The sequence below is a fragment of the Glycine max genome, chromosome 12 (genome assembly GCF_000004515.6).
Source record: "Glycine max cultivar Williams 82 chromosome 12, Glycine_max_v4.0, whole genome shotgun sequence".
In the NCBI taxonomy this organism is placed as follows: domain Eukaryota; kingdom Viridiplantae; phylum Streptophyta; class Magnoliopsida; order Fabales; family Fabaceae; genus Glycine; species Glycine max.
The window spans coordinates 41,189,762-41,211,691 of NC_038248.2; the positions used below are offsets into that span (position 1 = coordinate 41,189,762).

A 21,930-nucleotide genomic window follows, 5' to 3' on the forward strand; every position below is an offset into this window, starting at 1 on the left:
AAAAAAACATTACTCTATCTTGACATTCATTTACCTTCTCCCACATTGGTGAAAATCATAAATGTTCTATCATTATTTTATTATAAAACAATCACTCTTGCTATTATTTAAGCATGTATCACAAACAACTAATAACATATTTGGATATGCTTTAAAATTATGGTGATATAAAAAATCATGATGTGATCATAATTTTTCCAAAACAATTATATGTTGTTTCACATTTATGGTAATTTGATAATTGATTTTGGTTTATCTTACCATCATCCCAAACATGCTATAAGAATAGCAGAGTTCAACGTTATAAATCATTCTACCATTCAATCTCTCATTCATCCTAAAGACAAACAACACTCTTACCAAGCTTCATGACACAATTACTCTATTTCTTAATGTCAACGTTCATGGTTTCTTCCTAGAGCAGCAATGGCAGAGAGGTAGAGACAGGAGAGATCAAAAAACGTGAAAACCCGATGATCATTTTTTTTTTTTTGTATAAAAAACGTAATCAGGATTCGAACACTAATTTATCTTTTTTTTTATAATGGAAACTAAATTATCTTTTTTGTTTGTTAAATAAAATTAAAATTTGAGTTTTGGCTGATGTGACATTCGTTGTACAATTTATTGTAGAAACTATTATTCGTCTATCTATCGTTAAGAGTAAATGAAAATTTTCATATAGTAAACCTATTTATAAATTAGAATTATTCTATACAGTAATATTATTTATTATTTCTTATATTTTTTTATCAAATTATTAAGTAAGTTTGTTTAAACTTAAAAAACTTATTATATAAGTATTATTTTAAAAAATAGATATGATTTATTTCTTAAAAAACAAAAAAAACTATTTATTTGAAGTAAAAATAATTTAAATAAATACATCACAAAATCATAAAACTGCATATTTTATAAAAAACACTTATTTAAAAAATAAATTATAGAAAACTAATCCATTTATTTGTTATGTTAAAAGCTAATTTACTTTTTGTTTTATTTATTAAAAAAAAGCCCACATTCCGACATTGGACTCAATATAAAAAACATTCTCCTCTCCCGCGCGAGAGTGAAACCCAGCCTTTCGTTCCGTTTTGCATTTTGATTTAATTTCATCACGCGACCCTCAATGGACGAAGAAGCAGAGACCGAGAGAGTTCCCCATCCACACTCTCCAAAACTAGGGTTTCCCCTCCCCTCCGCCGCCGGTGACGCAAACCTCCTCACAGCCCTCAGCACCATCCTCGTCGCGTCGATTCAGGACGCCAAAGACCGCATCTCGCAGATCGAGTACGTCTTCTGCTCCCAGCTCTACCCTCACTTAAAATCCGACGACGCATCAAAACGCTGCTGCATCGAACAGCTCAAACGTGACGCCGACGAGAACGCCAAGCTTCTACTACACGCCGAGGAGAGGCGAAACGCCGCGTTTTTGAAATCGGAGAGCTGCGAGGGCGACAAGGCGACGCTGCTGGCGAGAATCGCCGAGTTGGACGAGACATTGAGATTGAAGACGCGGGAGATTGAGGAGGCGGAGACGAAGCGGATCGAGGAGGAAGGGAAGCTACTCGAGCGCGTGGAGGCGCTGGCGTGTGAGTTAAGGGATGAGAAGGCTAAGAGGAACCGCGTGACGGAAGCGTACAAGAGGCTTAAGTCTCAGCACGTTTACCTTCGAAGAAAGGTTGGTCTTGGTGAGGAGAATGTGGTTCAGGAAAAGAAATTGGAGAGTGGAACTGAATTGGGGGTGCATCAGAGTCCAGTCGTAGAACCTGGTATTGTGCAAATTTGTCTTATGATAGTGTGGTACAAATAATTTGTCACATTTTTTTGGTCATTAGTGGGTCTGTTCATGAATTCTTCAATTGAAAAAAGTGTCATTTCAGCCAAATTTTAAAAATATTTTTTTTAGGGGCCAGTGCTCCCCTAACGTGGTAAACCATGGGTCGGATTTTTGTCCCGAGAGGAGAGGTGGTGTCTATATTTAATATCTGATAAGATAAAATTGGTTTTGATGGAAATAGTTTGTCACATGTTGATATGTGTCATTTCAGCAAAATTAAAAATAAAAAAAAGGTTGTAATGGCTAGTCTTTCTCGACAACGTGACAAACTATGGTTCGGATCTCTGTTGAGAGAGGTGCCAACATATAGTGTCTAACAGTGCCACTGGTAGAATTGATTCCAAATGAGTATACCTGTAAGGTATAAAAAATAAAACTAAGGCTATGATCCGATATTTAATGGTGAGTGGAATGAAGTAGAATGGGATATAAGGGAATTGAATAGAGTAATTAGATATTTTTGTGATGGGATGGAAAAAAAAAGGCTAGTTTTGTCCCATGGCTATTGAGGAGAATTAAAAGAAGAGTATTGGATAAAATGGAATGTAATGCATTTCATTAGGTTACATTCCATTCCTTCCCATCAAGTTTTAAACAATACATATCATGGAACCTATTTACATTTCATTCTATTCCATACCTTTTTGTCAAACAGTCTAACAATTTAGGGCAAAGATGTTGCAAAAGAGATATTTTTTGGACAAATCATAGAACCTGGTATTATGCACGTTTCTGTAAGTAGAATTAGTCTATCTCATGTTTTTGGGTTATTTGTGGGCCTGTTTATGAAACTGATTTTAGCTTTGTGAAGGGAGGAGTGTGGAGTGATAGCAATAAAATTTCTAATACTCTATTATTGGTTAAATTTTAGGATACAATTTAGTTATAATTCCATAGATATTTTTGGTGCAGTTCTCTAATTAGAATTGGTGTTTTACCTTGGTAATTTATGTGAAGCGAGACTCACAAGGTGTCTTAATTTCTAATAAATTTCAGTCAATAGTAGAGAGCGTGTTTTAAATAGTACGTTAGAGAGCGTATTGCTAGTATTTCTACGTGAAGATTCATTTGAATTGAAACATGCACCATAAGCCATCTTTTCCCTTTTGTGGTTTAACTTAAATTCCTTCATTCGATTGAAAAGTGTCATTTCAGTGGAAAAAACAAAAAGAAATTAAAGCTATGTTTGGATATTTAATGGTGAAGTAGGATGAGATATAATGGAATGGAATAAGGTTATTATTTCATTGTTTAGATATTTTAGTGATGTGATGGAAAAAAAAACGGATTTGTTTTGTCCCATTCCTAATATATCCCCAAATTGGAGGAGAATAAAAAGAAGAGTTTTGGATAGAATAGAATGTAATGCATTTCATTGGGTTCCATTCCATCATATTTGAAACACTCCATATAATGAAATCTATCAATTCTATTCCATTCCTTTTCATCAATTCAAACAGCCCAAAATTTGGAGGGGAGATGTTGACATAGTGATTTTTTTTTTTGGCTAAGCTGTCTTTTTTCCATATGGAGGGGTATGCAAAGAGACTGGTAAGGAGATAAGTAATTTGATTCTGGCATGATGCTGTCTTTGTGTAGACATTGGCTAAGGCTGCATCTTTTTCTCCTTCTTATTCACTAATTGTCTTTTGCATGCTATTGTAGGTCTTGCATTTGAGAACCCAAATATGACTATGGATGCTGGTGATAGTGATACAGCTGAAGGGAGGAACGAAATCCCAGAGGAAGATTTTGGAGGTAAATTGAATTGTCTCTTGCTATGCACTCAGCGTTAATGTTTACTCAACTGTCATGTATGAAATGGCCTTCACTCTGATCCATCTATATCAAATTGCATATACACAGATTTTTTTTGCTAAATGCTATGTTGAGTTATACTTGATAACCTATCATCTACTTCCTATTACTTCAGGCCTTGAAACGCAAACTCCAGATGTGTTTGTTGCCGCATGTGACATAAGCAGAGTCAAGGAGAAGCCATCTGAGATTGACAGAGGATGGAATTTGAGTTCTCCATCATCTGGTTTTCGTGATGTACCAAAATGTCCATCCAGTACAAAATTAGTCTCTGCATCTAGTACAAAGCGCCCTGCATCTTCCTGGAGGCAAACCCGGTCCCATCAAAGTCGAGCAGGTCCTGATCCCCATGATGATTTTCTTGATACTCCTCTTGAGAATATCAGAGAAAATTTCAATAAGGATTTGAATAAGGAAGACCAACCATGCCTGATTCAGAAAGACATTAGTGTGGACAGCTCAGATGATGAAACACAGGATATGAATGCCAAAAGCAGTCCTCAGAAGAAGCAAAAGCAATCTTCTGTTACAGTGGCCAACACAAGAAGTTTCAAGTACGTTGAACCAGTTAGGAAGAAAGCTGAGCGCGAAAATTTAAAAGGAGTTGAATGCAAACAATGCAGGAAGTTCTATGATGCTGTTCTTCCTAATGCTGCTGGCAAGGATACTGACAGTAAGCAGAACTTCCGCTGTGAACACCTTGATGGTGTTTCTCGGCATCGATATAGGTATGTTCCGCCCATGACTCCTGAAGGATTTTGGAATATTGGGTTTGAATCTGAAATGTAAGAATATATTATAGAGAGATTACTATTTGATTTATAAATGGATTCTATATCCAATTAACAAATTTGACAAACTTTTAGTTTTTTGTTAAATCTAGAAAAAGGACTTTAGAAACCTTGGCCATTAGGTATATTATATTATTATTGGTACATTGATCATCTCATAATGCCAAGAGGCAAAAAATTTCCTAGCTAGTTCATGCAGTAGACATGCTAAACCCGGTTTGGACTAATGCATGTACTAGTAGTTGTAGATACTAGATACCTTATGTTGACAAGCAAATAAAATTTTTTCCATAGTACTATACTCTTCTAAACAGTATCCCCGTGCTTAAAATTTATCTCTTATTTATGTTGTGTAACTATTTATATTTTTTTTTTCCTGAAAAGGAGGGCACGCGTTCTAATTATTTAGTACCTGATCTAAACTGTTCAGTGTTAGTGTTATTGTAAACTTTCTTTTGTTTTGGTCGGGGGATTAGGGGATGGGATGAGGAGCTTGTTGCTGGAGATTATCCCTTAGTTTCCCGGGTCTATATCACATGAACTACTCACAAGGGACATTTTGTTAAGGTGATACTGATATGCATTTTGCTAAATGAATTTGTATTAGTGAATGAACTTAGGGCCGTTAAAGCTGGCCAAAATTTATGTGGATTGACTGATTGAGCCGGAAAGAAATTCTGATGTTTTTTTTTTCCTGATGGAAAGGGGAAGTTCTGACCCTTTAAAGCTTTATATTTTTAACCTGACTCATTGACCTATCTATAATACTTTTCTGGAAAATAATCCTAGTAGCAGTTCGACAATTGTTAAATCTTAAAAACATGTTGATCCAAAAACTACTCAAAACATAAAAATGAAAACTATGAACGAATTTCAAAAACTATTTTTTTTTCCAAAGTTCTCACATCATTTGATGACTTTGCTTTGTAGTTTAGAAGCTTGGGAAGTGATGACTTTCCTTTAAAATTTTGGATGCTGTATGACTTTGCTTTGAAATTGCAAACTTGGATTTGGTACCACGTCTATTTTATTATTTTTTTTGTCGATAATTGGGGTAACTACAGAAACACTACGGTGCTACGAAGCCCTTGAAAACAACTCCCCAAGCATCATCAGACAGAATCAGTCGCAAAGGGGGAGGGAAAGTATCAATAACAAGACAACAAAACTGTGTAGTTTATTGAAAATGACAATTTATTGGTTGAATACCTTTTCTTATTGATTGAAATTTATTAAAAATGATAAAATTTTGTGGGTTTTATATTATATTTAATGATTCTTTATCTTGATTTTATAGTTTTTAATAAACTATGTTTAAAAGAATATGTTAAAGAATTTGTTTTTATCATTTCTTCCTCTTAAAATACTCTTTAAATGGATTGAACTTTGGACTGGTATAATACTAATCCATATAACTCTCTTTAGGCCTTACCTGATCCGTCTAACAAGCCCAAACATATGATTAATTGAACTTCAAGCTGAATTTTTGCTTTGACTTCCTTATAAGGTGAATGCTTTGAAAACGAACTGGGCATTTAATTGACTACAATGCTGATTTAAGATTTAAATGATATAATCGCCGATGAATGGGTCATTATTAAATCATATAGTTTTTAAAATGTTAATATGTATTAAGGTATATTAAACAAAAAAATCAACATAATATTCATAACTTCATCAAAAAATAAAAGATAAACATCATTTATAAATGCTAAAACTCATTACACATAACATTCACAATTACACAGATTCTTAACAACACAATGATATCTATTAGCAATACTAGTTGGTTTGGTTGAAAACCAGTTTTCACCGATTATCATTCATCGAAACGGTTGGTCCAATCTGGTTTTGATCACAACATGCGCCAATTTGTCTTTCCTTTAATCATCTGTGTATATTATATGCATCATTTTCTCAGTGATTTTTTTTTTTGTGGGGTTGGGGGAGGGTTGGAAAAACATAACTCTGATTAACCAGAAAAGAAAATACTACAGTTTACAGTTAGGATATAAAAGATTTCATAATTACAATGCCCGAGAAAGGATAAAGTTAATGCATGGAACACAAATTTCGGTGGCTTTTTCTTCTTTGGAGTTTGTAATCTTTCAACTAACTTTTCTGTACTTCATTCACATGACGTGATTCCATTTTCTGTTGTAATATCGGATACGCACGCCTTTATTTCTTTCCCCATGTTAAATTTCACAGTTGGGAAACGCCTTGTTATGGCCCAGCTTCCTCCTTTTACTCCATCTCAAATGTAGCGCCGAAATCATTCACCAACCTTAATTAGAGAAAGAAATATGCGATGATCACATGAAATTTTAGAGAAGTCTATAAGGGAGACACTCTTGGGCAATGCAAATTGCAATGATAATCATGAAAAAAAAAGAAGAAAAAGAAAGCTTCTGGGTGCTCAGGAAATGTAAAAAGTTAAAGTAATAAACATGGATTAGGGAGTGAAAACCACAGAATCATCCACTTTCGGAAGAGAGGCACCTAAAATATAGGCATTAGTGATGTGGTGGGCCGAACGCACATTTTTGCAAGAAAATAAGTGGGCCAAGTTTACTTTGTAGTAGTGGTGTGCAACCCACCTTTTGTCCCGAGCTATTCATTTATTTTTACTTTTAAATGGTATAACGATTTGCACAAAGTTAATGATATGGGAAGAGGGATGAAGGACATCAGCATGTGCTCCTAAAGTGGCAGTAGTGGCCGTTTTATTTTATTGAGTAAACATTCAATTCTGTTCATGGAAAAGAAATTATTTAATCCAAATTAATTTTTAGAAAATGAAACAAAATCACCTTCTAGATTACAAAATGCAAGTTGCTTTGTTTTTTTTTTTTTACATAATTAGTGTCTAAAAAAATGAACGAGTACTAATCTAATCCGATCATTGGTGACTCAAATTGATACCTACATATATTGAAATAGACCAAGGATTAAAATATCTTGCATTTGAAGTTTTGAAAGATTATCTTGTTCCTTTTTTTCATTGGGACTAGATTGAGATGAGTGATGTATTTTTTGGGAATTGAACAAGACATTTACTCTTTTATTTTATTTCAAGAAGGATTGTAGTACAATTTATATTACTTGAGCTGTTACCAGTACCACTTTCTCAACATAGCTAGCGTCTGCAGGTATCCCGAGAGACAAGGCTGATTCATAATCAGACAAGTGACATTTTTAACGGGTTCCCGATGTTTAAGATGTTGTCATAAGAAAACTAGACACATTACATAATTTTTTTTAATTGGTTAAAATTTCAAAACCTGAACTACGTACCACTAAATTAAAAATCTGAACTTTTGAACATAAATAATGTCAACTTGGTAAAATTAAATCGTTTGGGAATAAAAGTCTAGTAGCATTGGGATGATCGCATTATAAACTTTTCCAAAATATGGTGGACTTTGGTTGTAGAATCAAAAGACAAATCTAGGAAATGGAATCATGATCCAAATCTTTCACGTTATCCAGCTCTTAAACTCACATGCAACTCCGAAACCCACATGCAACACTAGCATATTCAGAACTCTCTTGACCTATGCTCACTTATATGCACATGCCACCAGGAGCACCCTCATAACTTTTTGTCCATTTCAACACTTGCCCTAAATATATTATATTACATCACAATTCACATGACAAAATACTATCACATCAAATGAAAATCACACTTGGGCTCCTTCACTACAACCAAATCACTATATCTTGGAACGATTAATATTCACCAACAACAACCCAATACTTATTCGGGTCACCCATCAACAAGCCTTCAACGGGTTTCCACACAAACAATCATTGTTACTAAACGAAGCCGCATCAAGGTGTTCAAACGGAGACCCAATAGGGATGGTTCCACATAAGTGGTTGTAGCTCAGATCCAAATGCCCCATGAACTTGGATGCGGATAAGGAGCCGGGAATCCGACCCGAAAAGTTATTAAACGACAAATCAAGGACCATAAAATAGGAACCTGCTCCAAAAACATCGGGTATGGTACCCGAAAACCCGTTTCGGCTAAGGTTCAAAATACCCATACCCGTATTACTCAATAAAGTGGAGGGTACTGGACCCGTCATAGAGTTACCATCCAATTTCAAAGTAGAGAGAACCTTCATTTTTCCCAACTCTACCGGGATGGAACCGCTTAACCGGTTCGATGAGACATCTAAGTCCGCGAGCCTGTTTATTCTGGACACGGACTTAGGGATCGAACCGGTTAATTGGTTTTCACTCAGCAACGCCCGACTCAGCATGGCGAGTTTCCCGAAATCATAGGGAATTTCGCCAGTGAGTCGGTTGTTGCTGAGGTCTAGATGCTTGAGTCTGGCAAGGTTTACAACTGACATTGGGATCTCGCCAGAGATCTCGTTGTCACCCAGACTCAATAGGGTGAGACTCCAGAGGTTCCCGATGTCCGTCGGAATCTTGCCGGAAATGCGATTTCCGGAAAGGTCAAGGATTTGGAGAGTGTAGAGTGAGGCAACGCAAGCGGGGATCTCGCCGGAGACGGCCTTCCAGTCGGCGACGATGAGGGTTGTGAGGTTGCTAAGGTTGCAAATCTCCGGCGATATTTTCCCGGTCATGTAGCCGGAGCGGCCAAGCTTCTGGAACATTGGGTCTTGGGACTCGCCGCGGAGGTTGACGTCGGTGACGTGGCCGGTGGTGGGGTCGCAGGCAACGCCGTACCAGCTCCGGCAACAGTCGTTGCCCGACCATGTGTTGAAGATGCCCAAGTAGGGTTCGGTCAGGGCAGCTTTGAAGGCCAGTAGTGCTGCCCGTTCTGACGGCGGGCAGGGGGTGGCGGCGGAGATAATGGAGAGGAGAAGCAATGTTAGAAAGAAGAAGGAGGAAGCCATGTGTTTGTGTTTGTGTTGCGTTGAATGCAATGAAATGCATGGGTTAGGTTTTATTTATACGATAGGTGTTTGGTAAATAACTGAATCAAACAAATCTAGATAGCACCTATCATAGTCATTAATGATTAATATAATAATAATACTCATTATATAGTGAGTGGGTTGCACATGCTGGGGTTAATTAAGTCAAGCCCTTCAATAATGATGCTAATAAATAATGAGCTGGTTACTATTGATTTTCAGGTATTTGAAACTTGGTTTGGTTTTAATGTAAGAAGCTATACTATACATGGACACCTTCTCTCCTTCTTCCTTCATCCAGAACACTTTACTATAACAACCTAACAATAATGGTTTACGTACGAACATACCTGTTTATATTGCTAGAAACAATTTTAGACGTGTTCAATTCCTGCTTCTAAAATTACTGCTATTGATTACGAATTAACGATTAAAAGGTAAAAACGTTAAGAATGAGACGAGACAAGATAACTAGCTTATTTGAGTAAAAATAAATAAATTCTATAGCTGTACGTGCATATATAGGCAATTAAGAAAAATGACTAGATTGTTTTTTTTTATTTGATAAGCTAATAATGGGAGTAGGGCACATGATATGGCTCAAAAGTTAACCGCTGCATGATTTTTACTTTTCCAATTTTGTCTTTATTGGTTTCTTTCAAAACATGGCAACTTTTCACCATCCCCTAATTAATACCTCTCTTTTTGATAAATTATATTACATGTCTTTTCACGTTTTCTTTATTTATTTTATGAAATAATGTTTAGTACTTAATGATAATAATTATAGATGAATTTGGAGTTTAAATGTTATGTACTGTAAAAATTTACATTGTGAATTAAAAATAAAAATAATTGGTAAATTTTTTTATAAAAATCAATAAATTTATCATATTGATATGTTATTCTATTACATATGCCTTGAATTATTATTGTTATTTCTACCAAATGGATAAAAGCCATTTATTACGGATGGTTACAAAGCATGTATAGTAATATAAATATATGCATATGATTGTAAAAGTTCAATCAGAAAAGAGAGAAAGTATAAGGATTCAAATCCTTTAGAGTATACTTGTGAGACATTAAGAATTCATATAGAATTTTTCTTTGTAGTTGTATTCTTTTCTAGCAATAAAGATTCTTCTACGTTACATTTATAGTTTGTATAATTAGATTTCTACATCAAAGACAATCTGTCACAACAAACTAGTATAAAAGCTATGACATTTTCCAAGTTTGACATTGAAAAATTTATTAGTAAAAATAACTTCAATATGTGGCGTGCGAAGATGCTTGCCCTCCTCACACAACATGAATGTGAGTTGACATTAGAAGGAGAAGCAAAGCTGCCACCCAAGTAGAGATGTTTGCACAAAAGAATGCGATAATGAAAATGGCGCATAGTATAATATTATTATTCCTAGGTGATGAATTTTGGGAGAAGTCTTTGGAGAAAAGATTGTTGACATGCTTTGGACAAAGCTTGAAAGTCGGTACATAACAAAGTCTCTCCATAATTGTCTCTTGTGGAAAAAACAATTATATACCATGCAAATGCATGAAGGTGAGTCCATTTATAAACATATTGACAATTTCAACCAAATTGTCCTTAGCTTGAAAAATATTGATGTTGCAGTGGATGATGAGGACCAAGTTATTCTTCTTCTTAATTCTTTGTCAAGAGCTTATGAAAATTTTGTTGACACAATAATTTTTGGTAGAAATTCACTATCAATGGAGGAAGTGAAAACAACCTTACAATCTTGGGAATTAAAAAGGAGAATTACTGATTCGTATGGTGGTATTAGCTCAAGTGATCAAAGGTTTAATGGTAAGAGGAAGAATGAAGGAAAGGAAGAAGAATTTCCAAAGAAGGTGACCAAAGTCATGCAACACAAATAAGAACAATAACAAATGTCATAACTATCAAAGATAAGGGCATTGGAAAACAAATTGCCCAAAGCTTAAGAAAGATAAAGCAAGTACATCAGAGTTTCACTACTTCAAAAAAATCTTTTAAAGTCAATTATTTGACACTTTTCATGATGACTTTCAACCATCTTTGAATCCACCGTCGTGGAAAGTCAATACTTTTGACGATGATTTTTAAAGTGTTTTAGAATCTAGGTTTTTACATTGATTTTTTTAGAAATTGTCTTAGAATCTTTGACTTTTTGTTTGAATAATATTTAAAAAAACTAATAATTTTTAAGATGATTTTCAGAAAATTATTTTAAAATATTTACTTTCTAAAATGATTTTTAAGAAAATTAATATTTTTTTTAATGTTTATTTTGTTTTACAATTAATCCTTTTTAAGACGTTACAATTATGTATTATTGGTTACTTCCACGCGGATAAATTGATTGACACCATCTTCATCTTTGTCAACATTTTCATGTTATAATTCTATCTATTTTATTCTAAAAATTTATATGCAAGGCCAAACAAATTTGCAAATTTTATTCTAAAAAAGCTATTAACATTAAACCGTGCCCCCCTCCGCCCCAAAGAAGATCCGCTACTGGTTGGTAGCCCACAAGTCCATGATTTGATTCTAAATTGTATTCAAGCTTTGAATTTAAATGAAATAATATGAATATTTTGACTTAAAAAAAAGGAAGTCTAAAACAGTATGCAATATTAGTATTTGAATGTGAAAAAATGAATGTTGGAGCCATGCATGTTTAATGGAAAATTTAAAATGTACTAGCAAAATATATTTACAACTTTAATTTTTATTGTAATTATAATGTTTGAAAATATTTCTTGTCCCTATATTTTACCTCAATTTTGGTTTTAGTTTAGACTTTAAAAAATTGATTTATATCCTTAATATTAGTGATAGACGAAGAAATTAATTTTACATTATAAATATAATACTCATATACATAAATTTGTGGAGACAATATTTATACTAATTATAGATTTTTTTATATTACATTTTAAACAATGAAAACATACGTACATGCACACGAAGCTTGAACAAAATGAGATCACTTGAGGAGCTAAAACTTAAAAAATTAAGAGTGTGTTTGATTGTGTTTTTTATATTTTAAAAATTATTTTATAAGAACTTTAAAACAAACTAATTTTTAGATAATAATTATATAGGAAAAGGATGTAAAACTGCAAAGAACTTGAGTTACAGAAAACTAAAGTAGAATTTTTTTTTTATCAGGAAACTAAAAGTACAAATTAAAACTACTTAGAGTTTTTTTAAAATTTTAAAACCAATTATTAGTATTGAAATTAATTTTCAAAACTACTTTTGTCAAATAAGTTTGTTCTGTTTTTCTTTTTTCTTTTTCAAGTCTTTTAAAAAAAATCCAAAAATAAGAAATAAACAGTGTCTAAAACTATGCATACTAAAATTCCATTACTTTCGACTAAATGCTTCAATCAAACGAATCAGGAGAAGAATTCAACTTCAAATTGAAAGTTAAGAATGAAGAGTCTAAAAGATCAAATGAAAGCACTAACAACTCGTTAATTAGATGATGATGAGATTTCACTCATGTCAAGGAAATTCCAGAAGTCATTAAAGAAGAAAGGAAAGTACAAATACTATCCTAAGAAAAAGGACAATATAAGAAGAAAAAAGTACTCAAAGGAAACAGAGACCTCTTCTACTTTGAGTGCAAGAAACTTGGACACATGAAGGTTGAATGTCTAAAGTTGAAGAAGAGATGGACTCTAAGAAGAAGAAAAAAGGTCTGATGGGTACCTGAGAGGACCTTGATAGTAGAAACAATAAGATGAAGATGAGGCAAAAGAAATAACCAACATTTGGAGCATTGGCATTTAAAGATTTTGGAGTAACTCAGATTCTAAGCAAGTTTTATTGCTATTTGGCTGGTATGAAACTTTAAAATATAGTGAGGGAATTAGGAAGATAATGTCCTCAGCTTATTGTTTTACATTATTCTTTTTCTGAATCTTAATTATTTTGTGTCAGCTCATAATTTGCTTGTATTTTGGATGCTTCATGCTAGCATTTTGACATGGCATAAACGCATAATGTTTGCCATGGACTCATCAGTTCAGATAAGTAAACAACTAAATAATCTTTAATGTTTTGAACAAATTAAATTAAGTGAAATTTTTAAGTTGTCTTCTCTGTATTTATTTTTTGTGAAGCATTTCCTCTCGTCAATAACGGCGCTTGAATTGGAAGATTTCCTCTTTACTTTAGTGTTTGGTAATGTAAGAATCACTGTCAACTTATCATGATGTATCATCCAGTGGAATCTGTTCTCAACTGTGCATATTCAAATTTCTACTATCATTATAGATTTCATAACTCAATGGCTTTAATGTCTTGTATATTCAACATCTCATGATCAAGATTGGTAGTGATTTTTATTGTTTTGTTGATGAAGTTCTGTTTGATATTTTTATTTATTGTTCTTGTTCATTTTGTTAATGACCTATCTTCTATATATTAATACTTTAATATACAACATTTTCCCTCTTTAAATACTTAAATGATGTTATGTATTCAAAAGAAACAAAGTGTGGCTTTAAATTTAACTTCATTTTTTCAGCTTTGAAGTTTTCTTAGGGATCGCTACGTAACCCTTAGTATGTGATGGTTCATTCTTGGAGAGGTTCAAGCAGTTTCAACAAGAGCAGGAGAAGGGGAAGAATGTAAAAAGAGAGTAATGATGCACGAAAAACTTTGGTTCCAGTGGCTAATGTGATACTCAAGGGGAAAAATCATTTTGGTTGAAGAGGATAGGAGTGACTTTGGTGTGTTCATGAATTGGGATAATAGAGGTTTATTTGTTGGAATATGACAGCAAGGGCTAATTTTTATTTTTATTTGTTGGTTGAAAGATCAATGGAACCTCAAATGTGACCAACAATTGTGAGTGCAATGATGGTAGGTGTGCGGAAAATCCTATGATTTGCTGTGTGTGCAAGTAGGAAAATGATTAGCCTTCCTTAACCAATGAAAAATATATAACTTATGGCTCTTTTGCATGGGTTGAGCATGGCATTTGATAAAGACTTCATGAATCTCATATGTTATACTGAACCTTTACAAGTTATGCAGGGGATTTCTACTTCTCACCATTATGCTCCTATAGTTGGTGATGTAAAAAAACTACTATATCCAGGGAATGGGCAGTTAAATAAGAGCATACTTTAAGGGAGGGAAATCATGTGGCTGATTGATTGATTGGCCAAGAATGGGTAAAAAAATCATGTTTCATTTCTGCATAGTGCTATGCTCTCTGATGCTATGGGAATTACCCCATCTTATGTTCTAGTTTTCACTAGTTTTTTTTTTTTTTTTGCTGAATAAAAAAAGAAGTTATATGGATACCTCAATTGTAATTAAGGATGATATTATAGACAAAACCATTGGAACGTATGATTCCCACTAAGCTCACTTCAAAAGAAGCCTCGGCACTTGTTGAAATTCTAGTCTGGTACCTGATGGAGAAGATCTTTTGTGCATTACTTTGTTATACTTTTTCTTATATTTAAACTTGTTCAGAAAAAAAAAGTGTACTAATGTTTCAATTGTTTTATTACCTTAAAGGTGATATCAATATGAAAATGGTGTAATGAAGATGTTTTACAACAGTTTTTTTAATATACGCTGGTGGGAACATGAGAAGTTAAAAATTGATAACTTGATAAAAAGATATTTATTATATAAAAAATACAAAAAAATTGTTCAATGTTTACTTCTTTTAGTTATTTAAAACATTTAATAAAATGTTTACCTACCAATCTATTTCTAAACCCCTTTGTTTTGCATTTTTACTCTCTGCCATTTAATAAATCAAATTAAGTTTAATCTATTAGAGACTGAAGAACAAAGCCAAGAGCCTAGATAACAAAGCCTTAACAATTAAATGCGTATATAATTGCTATATTATTTCAACTTATAGAGAATTTTGATGTTGAGTCTTGTTTTGTATGAAAACATGATGTGAACTTTGATGAAAAATGATTAAAACCAAACATATTTTTAGAAAAAAAAGAAAGTTAAATGAAATTAAACAATTACATACAGTACAAGTTTAAAATACTCTCTCAATCTCATTAAAATTATTATTATTATGTAAAGAAAAAAAATTATCTCAAAATAATTATTATTTTAATTTTTTAATATAACATTAATTATTTTTTCTTACTTATATTTCTTATAATATTAATTATAAACTACGTAATCTGAATTAATGATGATTCTATAAAATTATTATTCTTTTTTATTAATTTATTAATTTATCTCATAATCTAGGATAATAATTAGGAAGTAATATCTCTACACGTACACGAGTGATATTATTATACTATAGGAAGTAAGAAGTGCCACGAAAATCAAAAAAGCTTGTTGGAGAAGAGACAAAATAAAACAATTGATTATTGCGTAATCAAAAGGCGTATCCTGGCAAAATAGATAAAAATCCGCAGGTGGTTGAGGCAAGCACAAACGAATATAGAAACAAAAAAGCTTATATATTTCTGCAAGTAGCTGAAAACGACCAATAATCAGAGCTCATGACAGAAAAGCTCCAAACTTTTCTAGCATTGTCGCTTTCAGTTTCAGTACTGGGAGACAGTTATATATGCATCAACAATATAAGGATATCAGTTTATGCATCGGGCACTAAAAAAGATTGAATTAAGAATCACTATATAAGCTTTGGTATAAGAATATTATATATACTGTTCTGGACTTCTTTCAGGATTTGGCTTCGTGTTATAAATTAAGTTAACGTGCTAATTTAATATTCGAAATTTAACAACCAGGCTTTAAAAGTTTATATCAAGAACCTCGATCTCATGCACATTCGATTACAGGTTTTTATTGGTGGGACTCAATCCCGCATTTTGTTTCAGCTGAGTTCAATATAGTAATAGGATTAATTGGCCTTCTAAACTATGGGTTCAAAAATAATTATTTTTTTTTCATGAATTTGGTCTATGTTCCCCCATTGCTTTTGTGTATATGCCTCCTTTTGATTTTTGGTTAATGATAATATGCTTGGTGGTGTCACCATAATTGGAATCAGCTGATCATGAATACCTGCGGAGACTTTTCATTCAAATTAATATTCCACTTTCTTAGACCATTGTTGAACATATACTAATTTTAAAAAACCATAACTTATGTCTGATAAAATTTTACTTAACCAAAAAATTAAACTATTAATAATAGACTTATATTATTATTTATAATACAGTACACCATATTAATTAATTATTCTATTAGTATAACATACTACTAATACAGATTTATAATATTTATCAGTTTAATGCCTATTAACAGATCGATCAGGAATCAGAAAAAACACATTTAAAAATATGACTTCTCTTTTCGCAGTAATGGGGTCGAGTGCTAAATATTTTTTTTATGCCTGCATGTGTTCCAGATTCCTTTTTTCTTCTTCTAATTTTTAATATTGCAGATTCTTATCACTCCACAATTCTTACTTATTCTTAAATCCACTGAAAGGACAAACTACATCAGTAAACAACGCTTGGTAATGTCATATCATAAATTGACATAACAAACTCATTAATAATATGATATTTCAAATGAAATCACTTGAAACCCATGGTTTCTATACTCCAATAATGGGAATGGGATCTGATCAATAATAGATTGATGTGCTACATCTCAGCATTCCAATATTAAAGAGTACATACGTACTGCTGAGAACTCTACTGCAGCATGTTCTCTGAAATGTCACGGACGACATTGTTAATTTCTTATTAAAATAATTATTGAAATGGTGTGAAATAGTAAATAAAAGAGAAAAAAACAAGAGAATAATAAAAGAAAAAAAGTGAGAGATATAATAAATACTTTGATAAAAAAAGAGAAAAATAAAAACAAAAAAGTGTAATATAAAATATAAAAATAGAATTATTTAATCAAATTATCTGGTTCAATACTGTACTATGCTCCTACTTATAATAACTAACTAACTAACTATATATATATATATATATATATATATATATATATATATATATATATATATATATATATATATATATTATGATACATTTAAATGAATTCACTATATTTATAAAACTAGCTAGTTAATGACTTTTTCTATAAAATTTTAGCTCATTTTAAGTATAATTCTTACTATAAAAAATTTCTGAATAAATTCTTATTAATAAGATTTATTAAATAAATACATATGTAAAATGAGCCTTTTTTTTTTATATGCAAAGCAAATGTACTTGTTTTTCTTTTAGCTGGGAACTTTTTTTATGACGATTAAACCCTCAGATATTGTATAAAAAAACCCCTCAGATATTAATTAAGATTACAGTTCCTTACTCCGTTTGTTAATGTGTTTGTCTCTACAATTGGATACGTGCTACCTAACATATTCAACCCTTTTCACTTTAATTAATATCCTTTTCCACAAGGAGGACACATCATGCGCACGAGACAATGAAAAGGTGGAGAAATCTTAACGGATTAGGGCATGCCTCTTGTTAAGGATAACAACAAATTAATTATTAATTATAGAAAACAAATTAAAGGTCAAAGTAGAGGAAAAAGTGATTATTTATATAAAGTTTAATATCTATGTATTAATATTATAAAACAATTTTACATTATCATCTAATAATAAATAATTATTTAAATTATTTTAAGATAATTATTTTAAAAGTTAATAATACATAAATTATGATTGACGGATTGTATTTTACATTTGTTAGTATAATTTTTTTTTCTAATTTATATGTGATGTTTATCTCTGACTATAGAATAATGAATGGTGATTTATTTTATATCTTTAATAATATTCCTTGATCTCATAGGGTGGCTTATTCGCATGCTACCAATCGAATTTCACAAAGGTGGAGTTATCTGATTCTGTAATATGATTGTGAAAGAGAGGTATAGGTTCCAATTACCCAATCAACAAAAATTCTACTTTTCATTTGCAAACCTAATCATATCTTTAATATCTTCATTTTATTGAAGACTATATGAGAAATGAAAAGTGATAGCTAAAATATGCATAGTGGTAGATGCAAAATGCGTAGTGGGGCTGTTTTCTTTTCTTTTAGGGAATAAGGGAAGAAACAAGAAAGCAAAGTTTATGCTTTTTGGTGTATCCCAATTCATGATTTTGTACCTTACACGTAGGGTAATCAGGTGCCAATACTCAGGCATTTTTTTTTTCTTTTTTAAAAAAATATGTTGGCTATCAAAAGTTTGTATATCAGCGCTGGATTATTTTTTTGAAGGATAAAATATAAAAAAGAAATCCATGGTATTAGTTAGACGGTCTCTTTTCCTTTATTTTTGTTTAGAAATATTTGTGGACTTCCCTGAAAAATTAATTTTAAGTGAGTGAAAAGAAAGGAGTCTGCATTCCTTGTTAAAGTTGTATATTGTTTAATCACTGGTAAATTATTCTTATATTTCTAATTTATTTTTATGAAAATTAATTTCAATATAATAAATTGAAAACAGTGTGTTTCTACTTCGTTCTTGGTGTTTTAGAATTTAGTTCCATATCAAATTGTATACTTAAACAAGCTTATTTGTGTTAAAGTTAGATAGATTAAAATCAATATGTTATAGATCGGGCTTAAACTTTGTTTGCCCTGCATTGTTGTTAAGCTTCAAGGCACATACGAAAGTTGATTAATGTCAACTTTTGGCACTAATAAAGTCACAAGAATACACATCAATGTAGTGAATGTAGTACTCCATACCACATATTTAACAAAACTCAAATCTAACACCTATAAAAACGTCACTATAAAAGGTACGAATTTATTACACAACTTTTGTGTGAGATTTTTACAAACTTAAATGTCAAAATACCTTTTTAGGTATATCCACCATTGCTCGCATTGTGCAATTTAGAGGAGTTAAGACATATCAAAACCCACCATTACTTTGGTCAAACCCCTGTCTCATTCACTTCGATCAAGCCATTTGTTAGTTTAGATTGAACATTTATAAAGTATGATCACATACCTATTTTTATTGAGTTTCAAGCTAAAAAATAAGATGTATTTAATGCATAGTGAAAATTGAATTTTTATTACTAAGATTTAGGTGATTTAAATGCAAAATGAAAAATTATATTTTACTAGATGAAACTTATTTGAATGGATAGATTGGAAGTTATTTTTGTTTCAATTTTTAAGAGAACTTATTTATTATAACTGGTAACAATCTTTATTATAAATAGAGAAGATAATTCGTGCAGAAAAAATACATGAAAAGAGAGTGTGTGAGAAGAGAGATTGAAACAAAGTCACTTTATTGAGAAAAAAATGTATTTGTGTAAGAGTATTATCATTTCTTGTAACCATTAAGTGAGATACTCGGGTTTGTAGAGTGATACACTATTTATGGTGAGTTACAATCTTATAATCATTTTTTTGATAGAAAAATACTTTTGAGACGATTTCGTGAACGTAAGTAAGAAGTGTCAATTACGTTAAATTCTTGTATTTGTTATTATTTTTCTTACAGTGTAATCTTTGTTGTGTTCTTACAATTCTTTGTGCGTAAGGGTAAAACCCTAAACCATTTCAAACATATCAATATTTAATTAATTAATTGCTATAGTATTCAAAGAAATCTAAAAGTTTTGATAAAATTATTTTTTGAGTGAATAGTTAAATAAGTTTAGGTACACTAAAGAGAAGAATGTGTGTGCATGGTTGAGTTTCCGTTCAGGGTTCCTCCTCAAAATCGAGTTTCCAAAAGGATATCAAGGAAGTCTTTTGCCGATGGTTATTGGATCCTTCTGGAAACATAAGCTGTAAATGCGACACTCCAAGTCTCCAAACATATATAGCCTGTGTGTTCTCTCAAAGAAAAAAAAAACAAGAACGCGTGTTCAAAATAATTTCAAGATGTGAAGAGTTGACTCGTAACATAAAACAAACAGTATCCCCTAAAATTGAACTAATCTAATTAAATTATATATAGTTGAAGACATTCTTAATAACTCTGCTTAAAAAGAAAAAAATTATATAAAAAACATAAAGCAAATAAGCTATTAATATATCAGTTCCGAATGTTACTTCTAATTTTTATTATTAATTTGTAGCTTTACAACAATTGAGCTTCAAACATGAGGCTTCAGTGTGCGAAAGACTTCAGTTGAAAACGATTGTGATAAGCCTAGATAGTGCTACAGCACACTAATTGGCCTTTCAAATCGATTGAAAGCAATCTTCAAATTTGGTTGTAGATTACACACGTCGACAAATTTAAGGTCGTTAAGACTAAAAAGTATGTCGACTTTTCGTACACCCCTTTATTACTTTTATGTGTGTATATCTAGGTTTCGGTCTTTGCATAGGAACGTTTAATTGTTATGAGATCATCACAAATAATTGACTTTGTATAAAGTTCGAATGTCAACTCCCAGAGCTAATGCATGTAGCGTGTGAATGGGCAATGACTTTGAAAACAAATCAATCCAATCTCAAAATTTCAAGGTTAGAATAATGGGTTTTCTTCTTCCATTATGGGAAAACCAAAAATGTAAGACTTCAGTGTCTGAAGTTCTCAAATCTTTCGGAGAAATTAGTATTCATCATGTCGGTTACCATGTAAGCCAAAATATTGTCTTGGACTAAAAATATATTGGACGAAAGCCAAGTTAGTCAAGAATTTTCCAAAATATACTGTTACTCCGAATGAGTACTCCGACAACTAGGGAGGAATCAATACTCAATATTATTTTCCAAAATACACTGTTACTCTGAATGAGTATAGCATGAAACAAAATTTGCAAGGTCAAATCATGCGTTAACGTTATACACTTATTATTCTTTTTTAGAAAATATTTTAGAATAAAATAGATAGTAAAGTCGAATATACAAGAATTGGTAAAATTTACATTTTTTTATTGATATTAGAACAACAATAATAAATAAAAAATAGGGAGGTTTGAGTAGGAATTGAGTGCAAATCAAACGAGAATTTAAATGATGAGGAAAATAAACAAGGGTGTGTGAAGATTCAATAATTAAAATAGAGGCAGCTCCCTATAGTAACTTGGGGATCTTTTCCTTACACTTATGTTTATGTTTGATTGTTATCTTACCACTCGTATAAGAATATTTTTATGAGAATAATTAATAACAATCAATTATATTAAGATTAAAAATAATAAATGGTTACAACTATAATATCTAAAAATTTATATATATATATATATATATATATATATATATATATAAAATATGATTTTTGTAAGAATATTTTCTTATATAAGAACAATTATTATATTAAGATTAAAAATAATAGATGGTTAACATTAAAATATGTAAAAATTTAAATTAAAATCTAATATAATTATCAAATCCATAAAAGATTCAAATAAAATATCTCAACTATTGTTAACTCATCATTATCATCATGATTGCCACCACTTTTATCATCATAATTGTTATTGTCGTCGTTATTACTATCACCATGGCGACAATGATAATTATAGTGGTCATAGTGACGATGCTAGTTAAAATATTTTAGGGCATAATTTGTTTACTGAATCTTTTAGAGATTTCATGATTAGTGGGAAGACATCGCAGTCGTGCGCCTCCCTTACCA

General features: G+C 31.7%; 2 protein-coding genes across 3 annotated transcripts; one reads left to right on the forward strand and one right to left on the reverse strand.

Moving 5' to 3' along the window:
• The first annotated feature begins 1,030 nt into the window (after positions 1-1,030).
• LOC100797086 (protein gamma response 1) lies at positions 1,031-4,748 on the forward strand. Of its 2 annotated transcripts, XM_014765115.3 has the most exons (4): positions 1,058-1,772; positions 3,353-3,391; positions 3,506-3,598; positions 3,774-4,748. In XM_014765115.3, exons 1-4 carry the CDS (start codon positions 1,130-1,132, stop codon positions 4,445-4,447), a joined length of 1,449 nt encoding a protein of 482 aa, XP_014620601.1. In that variant the 5' UTR covers positions 1,058-1,129; the 3' UTR covers positions 4,448-4,748. The 2 variants fall into 2 exon arrangements, with proteins under 2 accessions (XP_003539645.1, XP_014620601.1); XM_003539597.5 differs by lacking the exon at positions 3,353-3,391 and having other exon boundaries at positions 1,031-1,772.
• A 3,480-nt stretch (positions 4,749-8,228) lies between these two features.
• LOC100787943 (DNA-damage-repair/toleration protein DRT100-like) lies at positions 8,229-9,326 on the reverse strand. The gene has a single exon (NM_001254578.1). The coding sequence runs from the start codon at positions 9,324-9,326 to the stop codon at positions 8,229-8,231; it is 1,098 nt and encodes a 365-aa protein (NP_001241507.1).
• Between the last annotated feature and the right edge of the window lie 12,604 nt (positions 9,327-21,930).